Raw genomic sequence first — 22003 nt, 5'->3', positions numbered from 1 at the left:
ATAGTTGATTAACAATGTTGTGTTAGTTTCAGGTATACAGCAAAGTGATTCAGTTATACATATACATGTATCTATTCTTTTTCAAATTCTTTTCCAATTTAGGTTATTACAGTATATTGAGCACAGTTCCCTGTGCTATACCATAGGTCCTTGTTGGTTATCTATTTTAAATATAGCAGTGAGTACATGTCAATCCCAAACTCCCAGTCTATCCCTCCTCTCCACCCTTCCCTCCTGGTAACCATAAATTCATTCTCTAAGTCTGTGAGTCTGTCTGTGTTTTGTAAATAAGCTTATTTGTATTGTTTTTTTAATAGATTCTGCACATAAGCAATATGATATGACATTTGTCTTTGTCTGACTTACTTCACTTAGTATGATAATTTCCAGGTCCATCCATGTTGCTGCAAATGGCATTATTTCATTCTTTTATTTATTTATTTATTTGGTTGCACTGGGTCTTAGTTGCGGCTGGCGGGCTCCTTAGTTGTGGCTCATGGGCTCTTTAGTTGCAGCTCACCAGCTACTTAGTTGCAGCACGTGGGCTCCTCAGTTGTGGCAGGTGGGCTCCTTAGTTGAGGCTTGCCACCTCCTTAGTTGCGGCACGCGGGCTTCTTAGTTGTGACATGCAAACTCTTAGATGTGTCATGCATGTGGGATCTAGTTCCCTCACCAGGGAGGATCGAACCTGGGCCCCCTGCGTTGGGAGCATGGAGTCTTATACACTGCGCCACCAGGGGAGTCCCATTATTTCATTCTTTACAATGGCCGAGTAATATTCCATTGTATATATGTACCACATCTTCTTCTTTTTTAAAAAAAAATTAATTTATTTTTGGCTGCATTGGGTCTTTGTTGCTGCGTGCGGGCTTTCTCTAGTTGCGGCAAGAGGGGGCTACTCTTCGTTGTGGTGCGCAGGCTTCTCATTGCAGTGGCTTCTCTTGTTTGGGAGCACGGGCTCTAGGCGTTCGGGCTTCAGTAGTTGTGGCACATGGGCTCAGTAGTTGTGGCTCACGGGCTCTAGAGCGCAGGCTCCGTAGTTATGGCGCATGGGCTTAGTTGCTCCACAGCATGTGGGATCTTCCCGGACCAGGACTCAAACCTGTGTCCCCTGCATTGGCAGGCAGATTCTTAACCACTGCGCCACCAGGGAAGTCCATGTACCACATCTTCTTATCCATTCATCTGTCAATGGACATTTAGGTTGCTTCCATGTCTTGGATATTGTAGACAGCGCTGCAGTGAACATTGGGGTGCATGTATCCTTTCAAACCATGGTTTCCTCTGGATATATGCCTATGAGTGGGATTGCAGGATCATATGGTAGCTCTATTTTTAGTTTTTTAAGGTACCTCCATACTGTTCTCCATAGTGGGTATACCAGTTTACATTCCCACCAACAGTGTAGGAGAGTTCCCTTTTCTCCACACCCTCGCCAGCATTTATTGTTTGTAGATTTTTTGATGATGACCATTCTGACTGGTGTGAGGTGCTCTCTCATTGTAGTTTTGATTTGCATTTCTCTAATAATTAGCGATGTTGAGCATCTTTTCTTGTGCCTCTTGGCCATCTGTATGTCTTCTTTAGAGAAATGTCTATTCAGGTCTTCTGCCCATTTTTTGATTAGGTTGTTTGTTTTTTTGATATTAAACAGCATGAGCTGTTTGTAAATTTTGGAGACTAATCCCTTGTCAGTTACATTGTTTGCAAATATTTTCTCCCATTCTGTGGATTGTCTTTTCATTTTGTTTATGGTTTCCTTAGCTATGTAAAAACCTTTGAGTTTAATTAGGTCCCATTTGTTTATTTTGTTTTTATTTCCATTACTCTAGGAGACGGATTGAAAAAGATATTGCTGCAATTTTTGTCAGAGAGTGTTCTGCCTATATTTTCCTCTAAGAGTTTTATAGTATCCAGTCTTAAATTTAGGTCTTTAATCCATTTTGAGTTTACTTTTGTGTATGGTGTTAAAGAATGTTCTAATTTCATTTATTTTTAAGTGTAGCTGTCCAGTTTTACCAGCACCATTTATTGAAGAGACTGTCTTTTCTCCATTGTATAGTCTTGCCTCCTTTGTTGTAGATTAATTGACCGTAGGTGTGTGTGGGTTTATTTCTGGGCTTTCTGTCCTGTTCCACTGATCTGTATTTCTGTTTCTGTGCCAGTACCAATTCGTTTTGATGACTGTAGCTTTTAGTATAGTCTGAAGTCCAGGCGCCTGATTCCTCCAACTCTGTTTTTCTTTCTGAAGATTGCTTTGGCTATTCGGGATCTTTTGTGTCTCCATACAAATTTTAAGATTTTTTTGTTCTAGTTCTGTGAAAAATGCCATTGGTAATTTGATAGGGATTGCATTGAATCTGTAGATTGCCTTGGGTGGTATCGTCATTTTGACAATATTGATTCTTCCAAAGAAGGACACTACGTAATGATCAAGGGATCAATTCAAGAAGAAGATACAACAATTATAAATATATATGCACCCAACATAGGAGCACCTCACTATATAAGGCAAATATTAACAGTCATAAAAGGAGAAATCGACAGTAACACAATAATAGTGGGGGACTTTAACACCCTACTTTCATCAGTGGACAGATCATCCAGACAGAAAATAAGTAAGCACAGGCCTTAAATTACACATTAAACCAGATGGACTTAATTGATATTTATAGAGCATTGCATCCAAAAGCAGCAGAATGCACATTTTTCTCCAGTGCACATGGAACATTCTCCAGGATTGATCGTGTGTTGGGCCACAAAGCGAGTCTCAGGAAACTTAAGAAAATTGAAAAAATATCAGCCATCTTTTCTGACCACAGTACTTTGAGATTAGAAATCAACTACAAGAAGAAAGCTGTAAAAACCACAAACACATGGAGGCTAAGCAGTATGCTACTAAACAACCAGTGGATCACTGAAGAAGTCAAAGAGGAAATCAAAAAATACCTAGAGACAAATGAAAACATAAGCATGATGATCCAAAAACCTATGGGACATAGCAAAAGCAGTACTAACAGGGAAGTTTATAGCAATACTGTACAATCTTATCTCAGGAAACAAGAAAAATCACAAATAAACAAACTAACCTTACACCTAAAGCGACTAGAGAGAGAAGAAGAAACAAAACCCAAAGTCAGTAGAAGGAAATATATAAAGATCAGAGCAGAAATAAGTGAAATAGAAACGAAGAAAACAATAGAAAAGATTAATGAAACTAAAAGCTGGTTCTTTGAAAAGATAAACAAAATTCGTAAACCTTTAGCCAGACTCATCAAGAAAAAAAGGGAGAGGGCTCGAACTGAAAAAGGAGAAGTTACAATGGACACCACAGAAATACAAAGGATCATTAGAGACTACTACAGGCAACTATGTGCCAATAAAATGGACAACCTGGAAGAAATGGACAAATTCTTAGAAAGGTACAACCTTCCAAGACTGAACCAGGAAGAAATAGAAAATATGAACTGACCAATCACAAGTACTGACATTGAAACTGTGATTAAAAAACTCCCAACAAGGGAATTCCCTGGCGGTCCAGTGGTTAAGACTGCGCTTTCACTGCCAAGGGCCCAGATTCAGTCCCTGGTCGGGGAACTAAGATCCCGCAAGCTGTGCAGCAGCACAGCCAAGGAAAAACAAAAACCAAAACCTCCCAACAAACAAAAGTCCAGGACCAAATGGCTTCACAGGCGAATTCTATCAACATTTAGAGAAGAGTTAACACCTCTCCTTCTGAAACTATTCCAAAAAATTGCAGAGGAAGGAATACTCCCAAACTCATCTGTGAGGCCATCATCACCCTGATACCAAAAACAGACAAAGATACCACAAAAAAGAAAATTATAGGCCAATATCACTGATGAACATAGACGCAGAAATCCTCAACAAAATACTAGCAGTCTGAATCCAACAATACTTTAAAAGGATCATACACCATGATCAAGTGGGATTTATCCCAGGGATGCAAAGATTCTTCAGTATTCGCAAATCAATCAGTGTGATACACCACATCAACAAACTGAGGAATAAAAACCATATGATCATTTCTACCAAACATTTAAGGAAGAAATTATACCAGTTCTCTCCAATCTCTTTCAGAATATAGAAGGAGAGGGAATACTTTCTAACTCATTCTATGAAGCCAGCATTTCCCTCATGCCAAAACCAGACAAAGACATTACAAGAAAAGAAAACTGTAGACCAACATCTCTCCTGAACATAGATGCAAAATTTTTCAACAAAATATTAGCAAATCAAATAAAAAAGATATAAACAGACCCAGGTACACGAGAGTGATCCTAATCAGAAAATTAATTAATCCACAACTTCAACTAACTAAAAAAGAAAAATCACATGATCATATCAGTAGATAGAGAAAACATTTGACAGAATCCAAAACCCATTCATGATAAGTCGCTCAGCGAACTAGGAGTAGAGGGAAACTCCCTCAACTGGGTAAAGAATATCTGCAAAAAACCTACAGCTCATATCATACTTAATGGTGAGAAACTTGAAGCTTTTCCTTTTAAGATCAGGTACAGGGTAATGATGTCCCCTCTCACCACTTCTTTTTAACATCATACTGAAAGTCCTTGCTAATGCAAAAAGTGAAGAAAAGGATATAAAAGGTATACAGCTTGGGAAGGAAGACATAAAACTGTCATTGTTCACAGATGACATGATTGTCTGTATAGAAAATCCAAAACAACAGACAGAAGAACTCCGGAAACTAGTAAGTGATTATAGCAAGGTTGCAGGATACACGGCTAATATACAGAAGTCAATTGCTTTCCTATATACTAACAATGAGCAAGCAGAATTTGAAAATGAAAACACAATACCATTTACATTAGCACCCCAAAAACAAATAAAAAACTTTGGTATAAATCTAACAAAATATGTGCAAGATCTATATGAGGAAAACTAAAAAATTCTGAACAAAATCAAAGATGAACCAAGTAAATGGAGAGAGATTCCATGTTTGTGGGTAGGGAGACTCAATACTGTCAAGATGTCAGTTCTTCCCAACTTGATTTATAGATTCAATGCAATCCCAGTCAAAATCTCAGCAAGTTACTTTATGGATATTGACAAAATGATTAAAGCATTTATATGGAGAGGCAAAAGACCCAGAATAGCTATACAATATTAAAGAACAAAGTTGGAAGCCCAGAAATAGACATACATAAATATAGCCAACTGATCTTTGACAAAGTGGCAAAGGCAATACAATGGAACAAAGATAGTCACTTCAACAAATGGTGCTGGAACAACTGGACATCCATATCCAAAATAATGAATTTAGATACAGATGTCACACCCTTCACAAAAATTAACTCAAGGTGGATCATAGGCCTAAAAGTAAAATGTAAAACTATAAAACTCCTAGAAGATAACGTAGAAGAAGATCTAGATGACCTTGGTTATAGTGATGCTTTTTTAGATACAACACCAAAGATGTAATCCATGAAAGAAAGAATTGATATGCTGGACTTCATTAAAATTAAAAACTTCTGCTCTGTGAAAGATAATATCAAAAGAATTAGAAGACAAGCCACAGACTGGGAAAAATATTTGCAAAAGATGTGTCTGATAAGAGACTGGTGTCCAAAATATATAAAGAACTCTTAAAAACTCAACAATTAGAAAATGAACAGTCTGATTAAAAAATGGGCCAAAGACCTTAACAGCCACCTCCGAAGAAGATATACAGATGGCAAATAAGCATATGAAAAGATGCCCAACATCATGTGTCATCAGGGAAATGCAGATTAAAACAACAGTAAGATACTACTCTACACCTATTTAAATGGCCAAAATCTGGAACACCGACAACACCAAATGCTGACAAGGATGTGGAGCAACGGGGTTGGAGGGTGCAAACAGTGGTAGGGGGAATGCAAAATGGCATAGCCACTTTGGAAGACAGATTGGCAGTTTCTTACAAAACTAAACATACTCTTATCATACGATCTAGCAGTTGCTCTCCTTGGTATTTACCCAAAGTAGTTGAAAACATATCTATACAAACACCTGCACAAGGATGTTTATAGCAGCTTTATTCATAAGTGTCAAAACTTAGAAGCAACCAAGATGTCCTCCAGTAGGTGAATGGATAAATTTTGGTACCTCCAGACAGTGGAATATTATTCAGTACTAAAAGGAAATGAGCTATCAAGCCACAAAAAAGACATGGAGGAACCTTAAATCCGTATTACTAAGTGAAAGAAGCCAGTATGAAAAGGCTACATGTATGATTCCAACTATATGGTAGTCTAGAAAAGGCAAAAAACTATGGAGACAATAAGAAGATAAATGGTAGGGGGTGCCAGTGGTAGGGGGTGGGGAGAGATGAACAGGTAGAGTACAGAGGATTTTTAGGACAGTGAAAATACTCTTTAGGATATTATAATGATGGATACACATCACTGTATATTTGTCCAAACCCATAGAATGTACAACACCAAGAGTGAACCCTAAGTTAAAGTATGGATTTGGGGTGATTATGATGTGTCAGTGTAGGTTCGTCCTTGGTTAAAAAATGTTCTGGTGAGTGATGTTAATGATGACAGAGGCTGTGCCTGTGTGGGGGCAGGGGGTATAATAGAAATCTTTGTACCTCCCTCTTAATTTTGTTTTAAACCCAAAACTACTCTGAAAAAAGTCTTAAAAATGTATTTAGTTTGGAGGATGTAGATATACATTTAAAAAATATCAATACCAGACAACTTCTGGTCAAGATTTTACCTTAGGACTTCCCTGGTGGTGCAGTGATTAAGAATCTGCCTGCCAATGCAGGGGGCATGGGTTCGAGCCCTGGTCTGGGAAGATCCCACATGCCGCGGAGCAACTAAGCCCTTGCACCACAGCTACTGAGCCTGCGCTCTAGAGCCTGCGAGCCACAACTGCTGAGCCCACGCGCTGCAACTGCTGAAGTCTGAGCACTCTAGGGCCTGCGTGCCACAACTTTCAGTTTGGAAACCCACTTTCTGTCAAAACCTACGTTTTTAGCTTCCATACCTAGTAAGGATTTCTTCATTGCTCTAGAACCAAACCAGGGGCATCGTGAATGCTTATGCATCCCCTTTCACTAGTGATAATGGCTACTCGCTATGGAGCACTTAACTGTATGCCAGGCACCATGCAGAGAGCTGCATATCCGTTACTCATTTCATCTTCACAGTCACTAATTTCCAGGTGAGATTTAGCAAAGTGAAGAAACTTGCCTAAAGTTACAGTTTCTTAGGGGAGAGGGGTCAGAGTTCAAACCCCTATGTGTCCCACCTCAGGAATACTGGTGAAGGGAAGTTTGGATGATTCTGGATAATTCACTGTGTTGCATGGGTTGTCATTCTCAGTGTAATCCCCTTCAGACAGCATTGAGGTCCATTAAGCTAACCCAGTAAAATCTAGGCTGGGGCTTGCAGTCGGGTTGTTGGGAGTGGTCAGGTAGGCGGGCAAGCAGCTGTGGAGCCTTCTGAATAAGGCTCACTGCTGTCTGAGTGTGCAGGGTGTGAGATAAACATGACTGATAAATGTAAATACGCCTGAAATAGACTTGTCCCAGAGAGAGGCAGGATACTAATTTATTAATTTGTAAGTTAGGAATATTCCTTTTGATATCTAGATCATCCATGCCTGCTGGATTCAGTTTTTCTCTGGGAGGGAGCTGAATCAATAGCACTGAGTTCTCAACCTCTGGCTTCCCTCTCCTGGGCTGCCTGTATACCCTCCTCATTCTGACGGGAAGATCCAAGTGGTCAGTCTTCTCTTTTTGGAGGGGGTGGGGAAGAAGTAGATTCTGGTCTTGCCTCCATGATGTTACAGCTAGATTTCTGCGGTTGGATTTGAGGATTCTTAAATTTCACTGACACAGTGAAAGAGAGGCTCATGGGTTGGGTTAATCCTTCAGTTGGCTATCCTCAATTTTTTTGGGTTGATTCTGTTTTCACCTTCAGAGGCAGTCTTCTTGCAGGGTTTCTAGAAAACCTTTATTTGTCCCCTGTATCAACTACATTAATATAATATTTAAGAAGTGGGGGTCCTATTTTGTACAGTATTTCAAGGTACTGTGATGTTAATGGTTCTTATTAGAGATTTCCTAAGTGCTCTGAAAGAAACAGCTCTTTGGAAAAATATAGTTTTAAAAATGCCTCTGTGTGTGTAAAATTATAGTTTCATAGCAAAAACTTCTTGGAAAACCTTTTCTGTAGATATTTAGAATTTATTGGGCATTTGCTCACTGTCAGGAATTGTGATAAGCTCTTTGAATAGTTCATTTAATCCAGACACCATTATTTGCCCAGCACTATGGGTTTGGGAAAAAAGGACCTGAACAGTTTCACCCTAGCATGTGACTTGATTTTGGCATCCAATTGAGGTAACATATAAAAGGCTTCTTGTAAATATGTGCTGTTTAAATTGACTGAAGGGCATATTAAGACCAGGTAAGGGGAGAAAAAAGAGACAGGGACATTGAGGATGGATAATGGAGTATTTTGCTTGCTCTGGGAGAAGGACCAGGGGAAGCAGCTAGGAAGGAGCTTTGCCTCAGGGTAGACCTTGGTGCCATCTTGTGGGTGGATCTGGAAAGGACCAAGCAGATCCACACCAGCTTCTATTAGGATGCCCTGCAGAACCACAAATTTCCACACAACACTGACATAAAACTTCAAGTCAGATATCAGAACTCTGGTCTGGGAATCGGTGGATTTCGTTGTGTTCTGTCCATCAGCAAGTCCTGATCACTCCACCTCCAAAACACACCCCAGATTCATCTACTCATCTCCATGGCAACTGCTAGGCCAGGCTACCATCCTCTCTCACATGGACTACTACAGAAGCTTCCTTACTGTCTCTTTGCCTCTACTCTCACTCTCTCACTGACTGTTCTCCACAGGTAGCCAAAGGGATCATTCATTAATTTATTTTATTGTTATTATTATTGGCTGCACTGCACGGTATGCAGGATCTTAGTTCCCTGACCAGGGGTCAAACCCGGGCCCCCTGCATTGGGAGCGTAGAGTCTTAACCACTGCACTGCCAGGGAAGTCCCCAAAGGGATCTTTTAAAAAAATAAAAATCAGATCATATCATTCCCGTCTATAAAACTTTCTAGTGGCTCTTCATGAAATTTAGAATAAAACCCAGTTTTCTTGTTGTGGCTTAGAAAGCTCCGCATCTTACCGCTCCTGCCTAGCCGTGAGCTTATCTCGGCACTCTTCCCCCTCCTTTCCTCAAATGTCCACGCTGTTCCCACCTTGGGCCTGTGCTTTGCCTGGTGCTCCCTCCTCCACTCCCAGCGTGGCTGACTCCTCATCATTCAGATCTCGCCTTCCACAGTGCCACCTCAGAGTGGCCTTCCTTGACTCCGAGTCAAAACAGCAACCCAGTTACTCTCCGTCAAACCCCTCCCTGCTGTGTAGCAATATTATCTGTCTTGTTCTCTGTTGAATGCCCAGTGCCTAGGAAACCATCTGACACATAGTGAGTGTTCAACAAAGATTTGTCAAATGGATGGATGCTGCTTTCCAGGTTCTTGGTCTTATTTCAGCTAGATACAAGTTAGGGTCAGGTAACTTTAGGCCTTTCCCAGTGAAGCATGAAAAGACCACAGGGGGCTTCCCTGGTGGCGCAGTGGTTAAGAATCCGCCTGCCAATGCAGGGGACACGGGTTCACACCCTGGTCCAGGAAGATCCCACATGCTGCGGAGCGACTAAGTCTGTGTGCCACAACTACTGAGCCTACGCTCTAGAGCCCGCGAGCCACAACTACTGAAGCCTACGCGCCTAGAGCCCGTGCTCCGCAACAAGAGAAGCCACCGCAATGAGAAACCCGCGCACCGCAACGAAGAGTAGAGGCCCACGCACCGCGATGAAGAGTGGCCCCTGCTTGCCACAACTAGAGAAAGCCCTCGCACAGAAACGAAGACCCAACATGCAAAAATAAATTAATTAATTAATAAACTCCTATCCCCAACATCTTCTTTAAAAAAAAAATTCTATTATGATTTAAAAAAAAAAAAAGAGTAGCCCCTGCTCGCCGCAACTAGAGAAAGCCTGCGCGCAGCAACGAAGACCCAATGCAGCCAAAAATAAATAAATAAATTTATTATTATTTTTTAAAAAAAGACCACAGGAATTAAGTTCCTGTGAATTGGGCCCAGTTCCCACCATTGCCACTTACCAGCGCCTTAATAATACGGCTCTGAGCTTCAGTTTGGTCATCAATAAAATGGAGTTAATGAGCTTCCCTTACTCATAGGGTAAGGACTAAATTGGATTTAAATATGATTGGAAGCAAAGTATCTAGCACATATTAGACACCTTCTTTCTATATTAAATCTGCACCATGTTGTCATAATTTACGTTTTCCCCTGCTCCTACTCAGGACAGGGTAGGCATTTGGTCTTTGCACTCCCAGTACCTACCTCTGTGCTTGGCTTATAACATAGTAAGTAGGTGGTCCACAAATGTCTGGGTTAATTTTGACTCTCCCCACCTAAGAACTGTGCCCCTTTGATCAATTTACCACTCTTTGCCCAGAGAGACAGAGACAAGATGGCCACTGGCTGTACAGGGAAAGCCTGGAGGGACAGTATGGCTCAAGACAAAATCTGATTTATGTCTTTACTATAGTTCCTAGGTTTGTAAACAGTTAATATAAATTGATCCCAGCATAACTTTCTGTTTCTAATAAAGGAATATAGGAAAAAGATAGATCACATGATTCTTTTGTGGTTCCTAGTGCTTAGGCTTTTCCTAAGATTGCTTCCTTCCTGTGTGTTCCTTTACAATATAAAATATATATGAAAATACTCTGAAAACTGGAAGTGCTGTATTATATACATGTGTATATGTATAAGCTGGTATGAGTATGATTTTTAGATAAATGATTGGTTCAAAAAGATTAGCTCATTGTAAAGCAATTATACTCCAATAAAGATGTTAAAAAATAAATATATTACATTTTCAAAAGACTTAATAAAATAAAAATTTAAATACAGAGAATAAAAAGATTAGCTGTTGAGTAAACATTCATTCAGAAGTATTTTTTGAATGTCTGCCATGTGCTAGGCACTGTTTTGGGTATTAGAAATATAGCAATAAATAAAGCAGATAATCCCTGTCTTTGTAGAACTTGCATTCTCATGGGAGAGATGCTCCTTTAATTAGAAGATAATAAAATATGTAGTGGGGCAAATGGTAACTAAAGCTGCAGAAAAAAAAAAAGCAGGCAAGGAATAGGGAGGGTCAGGGGAGTAGAATATTTAGGCAGGTTGGAATTATATATCTCTTTCCTCTCCTACCCCCACTGGTGATCAAGATTCGTAACACAGTAACTTTGCCCTGCAGTTAGGTCAGTTAGGCAAACGAAAGAAAACTGATAGGTGGTTCATCAAGGTGTCTAATAATAATGTATTTCAGATTTCCATCAGCCATATTAACAAAAAATTACTTTAAAATAATAAAATACAAACAGACATCATCCTTATCTGATATCCCAATTTAACAGTCTTTTTTAAACAATAAATCTTAATAAATATATAAATATTTGAAAACCCAAAAGACTAAATTCAGCAACTTGTATAATTACTGATATCAATTCATGAATATGTTATTGTTCCTGTATTACCTAAAAATATCAGTTGCTTTTGAAGCTGAAAGCTGTTATTAAAACTGATTTGAAAATGACTATTCCCTTCTAAATATTAATGTGAAAAATAAATAATTATTAAGAGGCCTATGGCCTGAAGCATTAGGCCAGTTTGATTATGATTTTCATACACAAAGAAAGGATGAATGCACGAATTCTAGTAGTTCCGATCCCCTTATCCAGAGCTGTTGGGAAGTTGTTTACTCTTTGAGGGCCCACTGCTGACGTCTGCTCACTGAGTAATGTCATCAGATTTCCTGGTGGTGGTTATTTTGGGGGGGGGCAGTGGTAAGTAGTTGTCCGGCTCTGCTGGGACACCGCTTGACAGAGGTCCTGAGAGCCGGATATACCCCGTAGACAGGATGTAAGGTTAAAATGCAATCTAATTAAGTAAATAAAGGTAGTATTCAATGGTAAAATAGAATTGCTGAAACATTAATGTTTTAAAATGATACTGCTAAAATTATACTGAGGTAGAATCCATGCTCTTAAAAAAATTAATCTATAGCTTCTTTTATTTCTTAGAATTAATGTGGTGGTGAGTTATTTTTACAAGCTGAGATCATAAAGTTATGCTGTTCTTTGTTTGTAAAAGTTATTTCACCCACTTTGGGTGTAGACCATGTACTCAGAATTGTTTTCCCAGGAAGAATGAGACTTTTGCCCTTAGCTGTCCATTCTTTTTATTTATTTGTTTGTTTATTTATTTATTTATTTATTTAACATCTTCATCAGAGTATAATTGCTTTATGTTGTTGTGTTAGTTGCTGCTGTATAACAAGGTAAATCAGCTATACGTATACACATATCCCCATATCCCCTACCTCTTGCGTCTCCCTCCCACCCTCCCTATCCCACCCCTCTAGGTGGTCACAAAGCATGAGCTGATCTCCCTGTGCTATGCAGCTGCTTCCCACTAGCTATCTGTTTTACATTTGGTAGGGTATATATGTCAGTGCCACTCTCTCACTTTGTCCCAGCTTACCCTTCCCCCTCCCTGTTTCCTCAAGTCCATTCTCTACATCTATGACTTTATTCCTGTTTTGCCCCTAGGTTCTTCAGAACCACTTTTTTTTTTTTTAGATTGCATATATATGTGTTAGCATATAGCCGTCCATTCTTTTATCTTGTCTCTCAGCTTGTGACTGACACTATATAGTATGTATTTTTTAAAATCAAGCTAGTCGTTAACATTTTAAAGTTTTATTAATTATTATAGCCTTTAGCTTATTTTTCTCCTCCTGGTTTCCTTAAGTTTGTACTGTTGACTTTCTCAAATTTAGTGATTTGAAAGCTTAGTATGTTTACTTAATTCTTGTTTCATGACAGAAAGATCTAAGACTGTGAATTTTGCCTCTGAGTAAAATTTACTAGTATCCTGTAGGTTTTATTACATGATATTCTCATTTTTATTATTTTCCAAGCAATCTGTAGGCATAGTTTGCATTTCCCTCTCTGATCCGGCAGTTATATGAGTTTAAAAATTTCCAAGGAGGGGGTATTTCTTAACTTATGTTTTTAATTTTGGTTTGATTGCCTTATGGTTGGAAATAAAAGCTGTACAAGGAATATGTTTTAAAGTTTTCTTTGTGACCTAGTATATGTTTTTACGATATTCATAAATATTTTCTTTCTCTCCGTTCAGACTTTATCTTTTGTCTCCTTGATCCTTCATAGCAAATTTCATGAGTATCCTCTGTGAGAGGCTGCAGCCACCGATTCACACAGAGGACCCAAGTGCTGTCCAACAACCGCTTCATCATGGGCAGTGGCACAGCCCTCCTGTTGATGGGTTTTCTGGTTTCTTTTGTGCAACTCCACCCTGCCCCAACACTGTAGAAAATCAGCAAAATGATTTCCCTTCTTTTTCTTTTTCCTGTCATTTTCTTCCTTCTCTTTCTTTTTCCTGAGTAGTTTCACTGTCTTCTCCAAGCAGTAGGCCTGTATCATTTCTTGTTCTTTCATTCATTCATTTCTTTAAACTTTGTGCATAAAAACCAACAAAATGTCATTGTTCAGATTGGTCTCTCTCGGTGCCTCTTGCCTTCCTTCTCGCTGCACTGTGGGAGTATGATTATGTAGAGCACATCTCTCTCTTTTAAGACTCTCTTGGACCTCCTGGATCATATTCTGTCAGAAATTCTAGCTTTGGCATCCAGTTGTGCCTCTTGATGACGCCGGCCTGTGACCGCCCAGCTCTGGAGGATAGACGGTGCTGTGGGATGTCTGTGTTCACCCTTCCATCCTACTGCAAAGCCCTCCTCCTCAGTCTCAGGTCTAGAGTAGTAGCGACCCTCATTCTTACATCTTCTGAGAGATGAAGTTACTACAAAGCAAATCAGAAACTGAGCCCGTGTCCCATAATTAGTAGACATCAGCTTCTAGCAGTTAAAAATATACACAGACTTCCTCCATCACTAAGGAAGTTTTGTTGCATGTGTTTACTGTAGGAGAGATCACTGCTTAAGGGGAGAGATGGGAGGTGGCAGGCAGTTAGGAAGTATGTTGTGGGAAGGTTTATAGATCTAGTTCTGCTGCTGCTGTGTTTTAGGTATGAAATCACACCGTCACCCAGAGGCCTGGAGTAGGATAGGGATCCCCTCAACACATGTATACAGTGTTTCTGGAAAAATTGCAAAATGTGGCTCTTCCTCCAGGTAGCAACCCAAGGCCGGGGTTCATGGCTTGGGGCTGGATTTTAGCTCTCCATTCTCCCTCCCTTGTGCTCCTTTGTGCAGTGCACAGACTTCCCAAACCTTCCTGTGGCCCTGGGTTTGCAGCACAGTTTATAGAACTAAACAGACTGGTCATTGGAATCCCAGCGGCCACTTGCTGCTGTGTGGCCTTAAACAAAGTACTTGGAACCTCAGCTTTCCAATGTAAACTCTCAGCATGTTGCAAAGGTTCAGCGAGATAACGTATGTCCAGCCCTTAGCACAGTGCCCAGTATATGCTGAGCCCTCCATTGGAGCTATGATTCTATTACTTGTTGGGGTTTGGTTATGACACTGTATTTATCTTTGTGTATTGGTGTTAAGTTCTCAAATAGATAAGCTTCTTCTTCTTTTTTTTTTGGCTGCGCCGTGAGGCTTGTGGGATATTAGTTCCCCGAACAGGGATCAAACCCAGGCCCCCTAGCAGTGAGAGTACAGAGTCCTAACCACTGGACCACCAGGGAATTTCCCAATAAGCATTTATTGATAAGCACTGTGTTTGTCTGTAAAATGAAAGTGTTAACCGTTTCTCAACAAGGAGTCTTTGAGGTCCCATGGTTCTGATAGCTGGATTTCATTTTTTTGGTGCCATTTTAGATGTAAGATTTCATTGTCCATCAGGGGAAAGATGGGAGTAGACATGGAAGAAACCAGTGTTCGGTGTCTAATCTTTGGGGGCTCTTTATATTGTAATCTCACGTGATCTCTGTGACACATGAGGAATTGAGGCCGAAGGTTGGGTAATTCACTTAGAGTCACACACAGCTAGGAAAAGAAAAGCCGGGATCAGACTCATTTTATGTGTCCTTCTCTGCTCTCCACCTTTCCTGGGGTTTATAAGGAGATAACTGAGATCCCTGTGTCTAATAAGAATTTTTCTCTAGAGTAGAAATTTCATTTTCATCTGTGGCACTGATGAGAGAGAGAAAAATTTAAGCAAGCTTATCTTTTTTTTTCTTTTCATTTTTAAGCAGATCTTTTTCTTGCAGGTAGCAGTAGCTGATATACAGTTTGGCCCCATGAGATTTCATCCAGATCAGCTCCAGGTAATAATGTACCATGCTGTAATTTTCACCTTGATTTTCTTTAAAGACTGAGAGGGAGAGGGTCTAAAGTTATACATTGAAAATAATCTTCTGTTTTAGATAAAATATTGGATCAATGTTGAATTCCCTGAACTTGATAGCAGTACTACAGTTATATCAGGGAATGTACTTTTCTTAGAAATACACATTGAGGTATTTAGAGATGAAATGTCTGCAACCTACTTTAAAAGGTTCAGCAATAAAATAATATGTATAATTGTGTGTGTGTGTGTGTATGTGTGTACGTATGTGGAGAGAGAGAAAGCAAAGGTGGCAAAATGTTAACAATTGATGAAACTAGAAGGGTGTTCTAACATTTATTGTCGTCATTCATGACTTTTTGTAGGTTTGAAATTTTCCAATATAGAGAGTAAAAGCATGGTCTACTCTCTGTTACTGAATCAGCTGTAGCAGAGAGAAAATATAAGTTTTCTAATCCAAAATCTTAAACAAAATAACCAATTGAAATTTAGCTCCAGCGTTACTTCCTGTACACAATCTCATGCTCACTGTTACATTTTTTAAAATGTGAAAAGGACTGGCATAAATGTGCTCTTGGGACTTCCCTGGTGGTCCAGTGGTTAAGACTCCACGCTCCCAGTGCAGGGGGCCTGGGCTTGATCCCTGGTCAGGGAACTAAGATCCCACATGCTGCGCAGCACAAAAGAAATGTGCTCTCTTAACTCTTTGCACTTGTGGTATCTGTGCACCTGGGTAAGCTTAGCGGGACTGAGTCTTGGGGAATGAGGTTTCTGTCAGCTTTGCAGTCTCTTTCCCTTAGTCTGTCCCACCTTGACTGTACCACGTACCACAGTTGCCCCCCGTTAGTCAGTCTGAGTGTGAAGTGATGGAGCAGTGCGCTCCTGCCCCAGGTTTGGTGTAGGGGCTTGGCCGAGCAGGGGAAAGGCAGCAGACGCAGGCTTTGCGCATCCAGGCCAGGTGCGAGGACAGCCAGCTGTCTCTTGCACCTGGTGCTATTCCTGTGTCACTAAACGGGCAGTTTTTGAATTGTAACGTTTTGGTCTACTTTAAGTCTCCTCTCTTATAATCAAAGTAATTTTTTAATTTAACTTGGAGGAATTACGTAAAGTCTTGAGTCAGAATATTTAAATGTATTATTTAAAGTATTAACTATTCTGGGAGTTTGACTGAAATATTGGTGTTTGCCATCTAAGGACTTTACCTAGTTAACTTACTGTAAACTAAAATAAATATGTGTGGTTTTTAATTGATTCAGTTTTAAGATAAAGTATTTAAGTCTTTGTTGAGTTCTTAGTGGGCTTATTAGCAAAAGAAATAAGCATATGATCCATGCACTGACTTTCAGACTAAGAACAGATAGAATAGCACTCATTTCAGGGAGCTGAGTGATAATGTCCCAGAGTTACATGTAGGAAAAGGATTTACTCAACAGATCGTTATGCTCACATCTGTGTACTTGCCTTGAAAACACTTGGGAGTTTTCTGTGGCTTGTTAAGAAATGACAATTCTAACGACACCTTTTTTTTTTTTTTTTAAAAGTGTTCATGCTTTTTTGATTCAGGTACTTTTAGTGTTTCCCAAAGAAGATAAGCAGTGTAATGGATTCTGTAGGGCATGTGAAAAAGCAGGGTTTAAGTGTACAGTTATCAAGGAGGCTCAGACGGCCCTTGCCTGTTACCTGGACAAACATCATGACATCATCATCATTGACCACAGAAATCCCCAACAGCTGGACGGGGAGGTGCTGTGCAGGTAAGCCTGAGACTCAGGCCTCAAGAGTCCCGCTGGCATTTGTGACAGTAAACGCAGCCCCAAATACATTAGGTTAAATTCAGTGTCTTTTAAGTTGCCTTCCACGCAAGTAAAATAAGCAAGACATTAGAATATTATTATTTCTAGGAGGGATCTCTATCTCTTTTGTTTTGTTTTGCTTTGCTTAAAACAGAAAGAAAATCTGAATGTGAACCGTTAAGGGTTAAGATGAAATCCTGTATGTAATTAACCACAACTGTCACCTGTATAGTACTGTAACAAGAGTTATTATAGTTTTCTAGATGTTTTTAAAGTTATAAAAAATTTGAAAATTGTCTTCTAATGTTAGGTGTATGTGCCTTGTTTCTCATACTTGTAGAATATCAATATCATGAGAGAATTTGGGTAGCAGACATAAATCTAAGAAAAGTACTTTCTAAAGAAAGTCATTTGCTGCTGATGGAAGCAAGGCAAAAGTGAAATATCAATTTTATTTAAAAGAAAACTTTTATTTGGGGGAATACAAATCATAATTTTAATATAATGTAAAATTTTATAATGTATTAATTTTAAGGACATTTAAATGTTGACTTTTAGGAGATAGAAAAGATTGAAAACCAAATATAACAGGGGTTAAAAACTGAGCTGACAGGAAAATGACATCCTATCAGAAGGTTGTTTACAGGTACATGGTGATTTCCATGTACTTGAGAGTTCACCTTTCACGTAGTCAGATGAGGTGGCTTTTACCCAGGTGTGATCCACCTCCAGTAAAGCTTCCCTCTGGCCTTGCTCTGTGTTGCCTGCCATGCTGCCTGTGTTCCTTTCCTATTTCTGTCTGGTTGATGGCAGTTAGCCATTGTCACCGTAGCCCAGATTTGTTTGACGTGTTATCTGACAGCACACCCATGAGGGATGTGGAGATGTGGAGAGAGCTCTGACCCTGGGTCCTATGCTCGGCTCTTCCCTTGCCCAGCTGCCTTTGGGTAACTCTCTGTCTTTTCTGAGGATGTGTTTTCTCAGCTGTAAATTTGGAACACTTGGTTTCCAAGATCCTTCCTCTCTCTAGCATTTGATGGATAGCACTCAGAGGAAGGGAAGAAAATATCTTAGTTACGTGGTGCTTTTAGTCTTGGTAGACTGCTGCTAGGCAGGAGAAATATCTAAGGAGAGCCAAAGAGCCCAAACAGAAAAGGTGAAGGGGGGTGAGGTGCTGAGGACAACTTGGCTTCCTTCACAGTCTTGTCCAGGTCCAAACCTGGCCACAGGTATGTGCTGGACAATGACATTCATACTCATAAAGATGGCTCTGCTAGACCGTCCTGTGTTATAAAAGAAAAACTAAGTTGTGGTAGTTATGGTCTCCTTTTTTTTTATTGTGGTAAAATACACATAACATACAATTATACTCCACTTTTTGAAGGAGGAGAAAGTACTGTTTTTACACATTTTGGGAATATTCTAAACAAATAGGGTAACTCATTCAGCAAATTTATAAATTTACAACTTATACAGTTTTAAAACAGAGACAGTGACCTGGGTTGCTTAACTTGTGGTTTTAGAGAAGCTTAGACTGTCATGAGTGCATGGCTTCTACCAAGTCCCCGCCATCCTCCATCCAGCCTCTGAGGGGGGGTTAGGGTTTCCCAAGGGAGAGTTCTGAGTTTCATAAGTTCTCCTCCATGTTGAGTTCAGCTCTGTCCATATTTGGCCCCAGATTTCCAACATTTGAGGACAGGAGTGGTCTTTTCTGGTTGGAGCACAGCCTCACTGCTGTCAGCGGCTCCTCACAGAGTGTGGTTTCATATTCCAGCCCCACCAAGGAGGCCTCCTCTGAGTACCTTCTTCCAATCAAGATCTCTCGTAGGCGTGGCTCCTGAACCAAAAAGCTCACGGGTTTGGGTAGATGAGCGTAGAGTAAGCAGAGCCGTCACCCCCCTGTGTTAGCCAGAGAGCAGACCTCTACAAAGGCACCCCCGGTCACGCTCCTTTCCTGACAGCTGTGTCACAGCCCTGGCCAAGAATCTGAAGTCTTTCTCGCTAGCTGTGTTCTACCACATCACTTTTGTCTTGTTGGCTGAGGATTTGGAGACAAGGGGCGGGGGGAGTCCTTGTGCCATTTGTAGTGAGTTTTCTAGAGAAAAGAGTGGGCCCTGATTTACTTTCCTAGTCAGTTTCATCTCAGTTCTGGCCCTTAACTGTTTATCTCCCTTAAGATCATCCCTTTTAAGGGTGCCTGCCCACTGTGGACTGTTCCTTCAAGGAATCTTTCCAGGCTGTCCCTCCTGAACCTGCTCGCCCTCTCTCTCCACTTACACTGCTCACTAAGAGACCTTAGCCCTGGCAGAGCCCCATCTGTCCCTTCTTCTTCCTTTTGGGATACCTGATCAACACCCCCTGTGAACGGTTTTTCATCAGTTGCTGATTTGTCTAAATGATTAGCATTCAGCTGTATCTCTATTGGGGACACGTGGAACTCCTTACACTCCTTATCAGATGCCTTACTAAAGGTTAGATATTCTGTGTCTGCGATATTTTCAAACTCACCAGTTGAGGGAACCCTACTTGGCAGGTCTTCTTGGTTCAGGACACTGTGCTTGTTACCAGAGCTACATAGGTGAGTAAGACATGGCTCTTGCCTCTGAGGAACAAATGCTTTTGTTGGCGGGGGCAAGCGAGCGATTTCAGCACAGCTCATAGATACCCACAGAGGAGGTATGCTGCAGGTGCCTGTGTCTAGGAGGGCTTCACAAGGGGGTGTTTGAGTTGAGTCCCAAAGGATAAGTGGGAGTTCTGAAAGGAAAGACGATGGAGAAAACATTCTGGGTGGAGCAAGCAGCATGTGTAGGACCGGGCGGGGTGTCCAGGGCTCCTCTGCCTGGTGTCAGGTGGCTTCTGGATCCAGCAGGTACGGGCCCTGGCTCAGGGTGAGGCTGGAGCAGCAGACGAGCCTGATCTGGAGGGCCTTGTGTGCTGAGCCAAAGGCTTTGGAGTCTGCCCTGTAGGCAGTTGAGACCCTGGCGTAGTCTACGTATTCTACGCAGGGGAGTGGCCGGAGCGCACTGCCAGAGCACTGTGGCTGCCGCCTGGAGAGTGGAGGAGGAGATGGAAGGAGCGGAGGCCTGTCAGCCAGCTGTGAGGCTGAGGTCAGGGCCTCCTCCCAACTTCCTGTAGAGACAAAAACTGACCACAGCAATGAATGAACCAAAGATAAGATGACAGATATGTCAGAAGTTGGGAGACAGAAAAGGACAGGGATTCTCACTGTATCTCTTGTGCTATGGGGACCAATAAAGAAGCCTGTTCCTGAAATGTCCTCTGCATACTTCAGCCTCTGAAGCTGAAATTCCAATGGCCCTGCAGGAAGGAAGTGGGAAGAGACTTTGCTGTACTCCCACTGTGTCCTGCTGAGCCTGGGATGCTGGAGTTGCACTGACCAGAGCCGAGCACCATCACTTCTGTGAATTACTTTCTATATCCACTAGGAAACCCAAGACAGGGAGCAGAGGGAGATGGACAAAGATGTGGTTTTTCCTACCATGTTGTAAGAAGGGGCAGAGGCATAAGGAGCCTGGGAACATTCCTTCACATATTGCAGTTTCAAAACAGCAAACTGCATCAGTTCTCAGGCTTAGCCAGAGAATGGCAGAGAGCAGGCCAGGAGTCCCCTCTGTGCAGCAGAGCCATGCATGCCTGCTGGCAGCGCTCTCTGAGCACGAACTTGCACCTGTTGACCTGATCTGCAGGTCCAGACCTCAGAGGAGGACGGCTGCTAACCCCAAGGGTCCAGCAAAGGGGTGCAAGGGAGATTCCTCTGACCATCTGTGCTGCAGACACTCTGCCTGGGTTGATGTTGCTCCTGTTCAAGAATAAAGAAGGGGACCAAAAAGCTGCCAAATTATGGAGGGGGAAAGAACAGCCTGAAGACAAAGAAAATTGTTTTCTATAAGAAACTGAAGAACCTTTTAGAAGACATATGCTTAGTGTACTCAGAAGAAATGAAGAGCTAGTCCTCTGTGCAACAGGAGCAGGGCTCTGTAATGAAAGGGAAGATTTTTATAAAGGGAGATGGAGGAAGTAAAGCACTGCATAGAAACCCAATATACGTTAACAGAATTAAGTCTGTGTTGACGTGAAAGGATGCTCAACATCACTAATCATTAGAGAAATGCAAATCAAAACTACAATGAGGTATCACCTCACACTAGTCAGAATGGCCATCATCAAAAAATCTACAAACAATAAATGCTGGAGAGGGTGTGGAGAAAAGGGAACCCTCTTGCACTGTTGGTGGGAATGTAGATTGATACAGCCACTGTGGAGAACAGTATGGAGGTTCCTTAAAATACTAGACATAGAACTGCTATACGACCCAGCCATCCCACTACTGGGCATATACCCTGAGAAAACCATCATTCAAAAAGAGTCATGTCAACCCTCAGAATGGGAGAAAATATTTGCAAACGAAGCAACTGACAAAGGACTAATATCCAAAATTTATAAGCAACTCTTGCAGCTCAATAACAAAAAAACAAACAACCCAATCCAAAAATGGGCAGAAGAACTAAATAGACATTTCTCCAAAGAAGATATACAGATCGCCAACAAACACATGAAAGAATGCTCAACATCATTAATCATTAGAGAAATGCAAATCAAAACGACAATGAGATATCATCTCACACCGGTCAGATTGGCCATCATCAAAAACTCTAGAAACAATAAATGCTGGAGAGGGTGTGGAGAAAAGGGAACCCTCTTGCACTGCTGGTGGGAATAATGTAAATTGATACAGCCACTATGGAGAACA

The 22003-nt window shown here is 41.0% G+C and overlaps 1 protein-coding gene across 2 annotated transcripts in view; it reads left to right on the top strand.

Moving 5' to 3' along the window:
- The window catches only part of PDE8A (phosphodiesterase 8A), a 125168-nt gene that overhangs the window by 17133 nt on the left and 86032 nt on the right, over positions 1-22003 (top strand). The window contains exons 2-3 of one of the 2 annotated variants that reach the window (XM_024117414.3): positions 15363-15419; positions 17003-17193. In XM_024117414.3, coding sequence (XP_023973182.1) covers positions 15393-15419; positions 17003-17193 — 218 coding nt within the window. In that variant the 5' untranslated portion in view covers positions 15363-15392. Of the gene's footprint in view, positions 1-15362; positions 15420-17002; positions 17194-22003 lie in introns of those variants that run through there. The other variant, XM_024117415.3, reaches the window with a different exon arrangement.

Source organism: Physeter macrocephalus, chromosome 11, assembly GCF_002837175.3.
Source record: "Physeter macrocephalus isolate SW-GA chromosome 11, ASM283717v5, whole genome shotgun sequence".
Taxonomy (NCBI): Eukaryota; Metazoa; Chordata; class Mammalia; order Artiodactyla; family Physeteridae; genus Physeter; species Physeter macrocephalus.
Note: the sequence above shows the minus strand (reverse complement) of the source record. Positions and strands in the feature narration are given on the sequence as shown.